We start from the raw sequence: 4,651 nt of genomic DNA, 5'->3' as shown, positions 1-4,651 counted from the left end.
AGCAATTGGGGTTGTTTACAATCCCAATGCTAGTGCTCGCATATTTTGTATTAAAATATTTTAGATTGGTTTTATGAGTGATAATGATGTTGGCAGTTTGCCTTTTCATTTTGAAAATTTAGGATTACCCTAATGAGCCATATGGTTTGTCTTCATTTTTTATTCAGTCGGATGATACTATAGGAAAGTCAAATGTGTATTTTACTACATCTTAAGTAATTAAATTAAACATGAATATAACTTTCTAATCATTGTGCTCAAGTGATCAAGTTGAAAGGCTTTTCAAATTATTGAAGCTGTAGCTGCACTAGAGCACCCCCTTTGGGAATTTTAGGCTTTTCAAATGTAAATAGCTTCAATGCAAATTTTTAGAAGTCTACATTTCAGATCATTATCACTCATTTTTAGGGAATTATAGAAACTATTAATTGACCAATGGATAGGACTATTTACTTCAAGATCTAGCTCTCCACAAAGAAAAGCTACAGGGGTCTGGTCTCCTACCATTTGTTGTGTAAAGATCAACTTTAAAATTAGGCTCAAGAAATTAGTTATTTTGATGCAGAAATTGGTGGTTCATGAGCTATGTTGCAAACTTTATGATTTCTAAGGGGAAAAGCAACCTGTTATACCTTCCTCAAATGCAAGATTCTTCATAGCCCCTTAGGATTAATCTCATGGAATCTGTGAGTTTCAACTAAAGCCATATGTTCAGCCCCCTATGTTTCTCAATTGATTTTTCAAGTCTCTAACATAGAAGAGGGAGCTTAAAATATTACTTAGAAATTAGAACCAACATGACAATTCAATAATAGAACTCCACAAGCGAAGTCAAACACATCGTTTAATCAAACCAAGCCGTAGGAGTATACATATTAGGGACAATTATAATATATTGGAGCAATATATTTTTCCTCTTATAATCTATCCAAAAACCAAAAAAACATATTTATTCTTTTTCTTATAGCAATGCACTCACTATTATGTTGTTGGGGGGAGGGAGTTTGGTGTACTAAATAATTACTTATTACAGGTAACTTAGGTATTAAATGAATTGAGTTCTACATAGTTATTGAATTGATGAGTTCCACACTAAGTCAACTAATCCACCACCAAATTGGGAGATGTTTAAGCAATAGAGTGGCAATTTGGTAAGAACTATAGCGGGTTGAGAGTTTGATACCGAGTTTTTATAGTTTCAGAACTCATACAATCCTTACATGATTAAAGATTTTGCATTCGAACAAAAGTTTGACAAGTTTGAAATTTGTTTTACCAAGTGGGTTTGGCAAGCTCCACTCACAAAAAGATTATCTTCCCCACCCCTCCTCTTAATTATTACTACCTTACTTTCAACAAATAGGCAATTATTAATGCATATCCAAACTAACTTTGGTATTTTGAGAGTAAAAAATGGGGTTAAAAGTGATTCATTTCAGGTAAATAAAGCCTTCTTGGGCTTAGTGGTTATTCCGAGGCTTAGGCCCAATAGATTCACTCACCAAATCTCCATTTTTTTTCCTTCACTGTTCTCCTCCGTATGAGTTTTATGACATATATAAACATATTCCTCTAGCTCCCTCCTTCATTTCACTTCTTTTCAGACTTAGAAGTCAAAACACAATGGGTGAGCGTGTTCCAGACGACGTCGTAGAAGACATCCTGGCTCACCTACCAGTGAAATCCTTAACCCGGTTCAGGTGCGTTTCGAAATCTTGGAACTCCATTATCACTGACACCACTTTCATCAACAAACACTTGAAGCTCAACCTCAACCAATCCGAATCATCAATGTCCACAAACACTCACAGTGGGTATTTGCTGTATACTACAGAGGATAAGGATAGTTCATCATCTTCCAAAGAATTGTGTACGGTTGTTTGCAACAACGACCGCACCCTGACCCAGGTTTCTAGGTTTGAAATCCCCTCTTTTTTTGACAAGTACATGATTGTTGGTTTCTGTAATGGCTTGTTCTGCCTAGCTAGTTATGAGAAAGAACTTTGCCACATTATTTATTTGTGGAACCCAAGTATTAGAATGTGTAAGAAACTTGTAGCTACTCGCTTTAATCGCAAGCATAATGAAAGAGCTGCTATTGGATTTGCTTATGATTCTCTGAACAACAACTTCAAGATTCTGAGAATTGTGTGTAACGCGATGTTCAATGAATCAGAAGCTGAAGCAGAGATTTACACGTTAAGTTCGGATTCGTGGAGAAAGGTTGTAGTATCGATGGAGTCCTTAAGAGGGTATGAACCCAACATTGGGACTATTTGTGATGTTTGGGGACCTTTCAAATTTTATAATGGAGCTCTGCACGCTTTAGCTTTTACTGTTGGCTATTCTTTCATTTTGTCCTTTGACATTAGTGATGAGAGCTTCCATGAGATAATGATGCCTCGTAATCACTTAGATGAAGTGTCTATAAATTTCACTGAACTTGCAGTGTACAAGGGATTGACAGCTGATTTTGTTTTCGCTCATGATCATGGCAATGAGCGTGGTGGGAGAATCTTATGCCACATATGGGTTATGGAGAAGTACGGTGTGGCCAAGTCTTGGACTAGAAAATTTGTGATTCCAATGGAATGGGTTTGGATAGGTCATTTCTTTGGCTGCACTAACAATGGTGAACTTCTCATTAAGAATGCCACTGGGCTGGTTTCGATTGATCCTGAGAGTCAAAATCAGAACATTCTCGCCCTTGAAGATGCTAATTGGGTGGCTTTCTTGGCTAATTCAATGGAGAGCTTGGTTTTACTTGATGGGGGTAACTAAATGTGAAAATTAACTTCAGCTATAATATCACTTTCAGTTTTGCCACTATCATTGTGAAAATTAACTTTAGCTAGTATAGCTTAATTTGTATATAACTTTGGCAAGTACTTTCGATGCAGAAACTAAGGCTGTAATTGTTTATATCCCTGAGTTTAAGAAACTTCTCAATATGAATGGGTGAAGTTCTTTAAATTACATTTGAGGAATGATAGTTGGAAGTGTTGAAATGAAGTCAATCTTTTTTATTTTGTTTTTCTTTTTTCAGTGGGCATTTCTTATTAGCAAATTTACAGCTTGAGCAGAGAATGCTAGGCTTAGGGTTGCCTTTTGCTAATCCTTGGCCCTGTTCTAATGATTCTAACTTAAGTCGATTTTGGAGTTCAAACTATAACCTATGCTTTTTTTTTTCTTTTCTTAGGCTTTCTCAGTGGCCAAATGGTGATTGTCATTAGTTAGGATTTTGGACACAAAGTTTAATAATGATTAACTTTTTTGTTTGCTTGATTTTGTTCAATATTAGCTTTGTTTTGAGTCTCATTTTGTTTGGTTCTTTTTTTATTAGCCTGCATCTGGTTGCTGTAAAATGGAAGGAAAATGATTGTTAAGTCAGTGTTTATATTAGTTTCTGCACTATCAGTTAATTGAATTAGCATCAATAGGGACTAGAGAGAATGTGGAGGTTGCAAATATTAATCGTTTTGATGTGCTTTTGTACTGTCTACCGGCAGGAGGATTTTTTAGCTGTTTGTGCCTGTGCTTGGTGAATGTAATTGTGCGTAATCAACAGTGGAAGAAACAAAAAATTGCGTTAATATCATTAGTAGGTGTTAATGTTAAAATGAAGTAGGACATATTTGAAGAATTTGTCATATGCATGTGTGATTTTAGGATAGGAAAAATTTCTATATTATTATTGTTTTTGATAAATAATAAAACTTCATTGTAAGGAAATATCAAACACAAAGAAATGTCTTGTGTGCTGAGGAAAACATGAAAACCACAAAATTAAGGTGCACTTTTATTATTAACAGGTACAGCTTTTTATTATTATTGATTTATTAGAGATCAATGGTTGAAAAATACACCACTGGCCATGGCATCACTAAAAATTTGTTAATGGCCACGTCAACAGACCTATTTAATGGCACCTTATTTTTCTCAGGCTCATTCATTACTCAAAATGTTTACACAGATAGTGAGAAAGAGAGTGAGGAGGAGAAGAAGAACTCCAATGTTTGCTCCATGGATGACCTAGGCAGTGCTTCGGGCAGCGGTGGTGGCCTAGGCAGTGGCAGCAGTGGCGATGGCGACAGCAGGGCGACTTCATAAAAATTAATTGGAAAAATCCTTGGTCTCTTTTGCTTCCTTTACACTGGTGGTTAGTGGTTAAATTTCTGCTAGCAAGAGCAGTTTTGAGAGGCAAAGCTTTATAAAGAAGCTGCCACTAAAAAGATCAAGGATTATCTTAATCCTTGAATTTGCTTATATAGTTATATGGTTATCTATGTGGTTGGATAACACTCAATATAAGGATGAACACAATTTACTTACATACAATTAAGACATAAATTGTTGCTCTGTTAGTCATACATAATGGATGTAAAAATAGTATTTCTATCTAAATTATGGTCATAAGTTTTTTTGCATTGGAATTAGATGTTACTGTTACAAAGTTCATAAACCGAAACCAACTTTTTGTTCTTGGAACTTGATGTGCTCTAGGTAAAATAGTTCTTTTGAGAATATGTTAAGAAATACAGCTGAGCTAATGATTCTTTGATTTGCACATAGTAATGGTAAGCATCTAAAAAGGATGCTTAGTTTTGCTACGATTTTCTTTTGGTCATTCGCAAAATGCTTCTTGGACTCT

General features: G+C 35.3%; 1 protein-coding gene across 1 annotated transcript; it reads left to right on the top strand.

Annotated features, from left to right (window-relative positions):
* The first annotated feature begins 1,607 nt into the window (after positions 1 to 1,607).
* On the top strand, positions 1,608 to 4,404 carry LOC115967807 (F-box/kelch-repeat protein At3g23880-like). Its single transcript, XM_031086958.1, has 2 exons — positions 1,608 to 2,773; positions 3,974 to 4,404. Exons 1-2 carry the CDS (start codon positions 1,624 to 1,626, stop codon positions 4,108 to 4,110), a joined length of 1,287 nt encoding a protein of 428 aa, XP_030942818.1. The 5' UTR covers positions 1,608 to 1,623; the 3' UTR covers positions 4,111 to 4,404.
* The last annotated feature ends 247 nt before the right edge of the window (positions 4,405 to 4,651 follow it).

Source organism: Quercus lobata, chromosome 11 (genome assembly GCF_001633185.2).
Source record: "Quercus lobata isolate SW786 chromosome 11, ValleyOak3.0 Primary Assembly, whole genome shotgun sequence".
Classification (NCBI taxonomy): domain Eukaryota; kingdom Viridiplantae; phylum Streptophyta; class Magnoliopsida; order Fagales; family Fagaceae; genus Quercus; species Quercus lobata.
Note: the sequence above shows the minus strand (reverse complement) of the source record. Positions and strands in the feature narration are given on the sequence as shown.

Excerpts from the sequence above, each read along its gene's own strand:
- LOC115967807 (XM_031086958.1), top strand. The coding sequence starts at position 1,624 with ATGGGTGAGCGTGTTCCAGACGACGTCGTAGAAGACATCCTGGCTCAC. Across the intron at positions 2,774-3,973 it reads CTTGGTTTTACTTGATGGGG|ATAGTGAGAAAGAGAGTGAG; the intron begins GTAACTAAATGT and ends ATGTTTACACAG.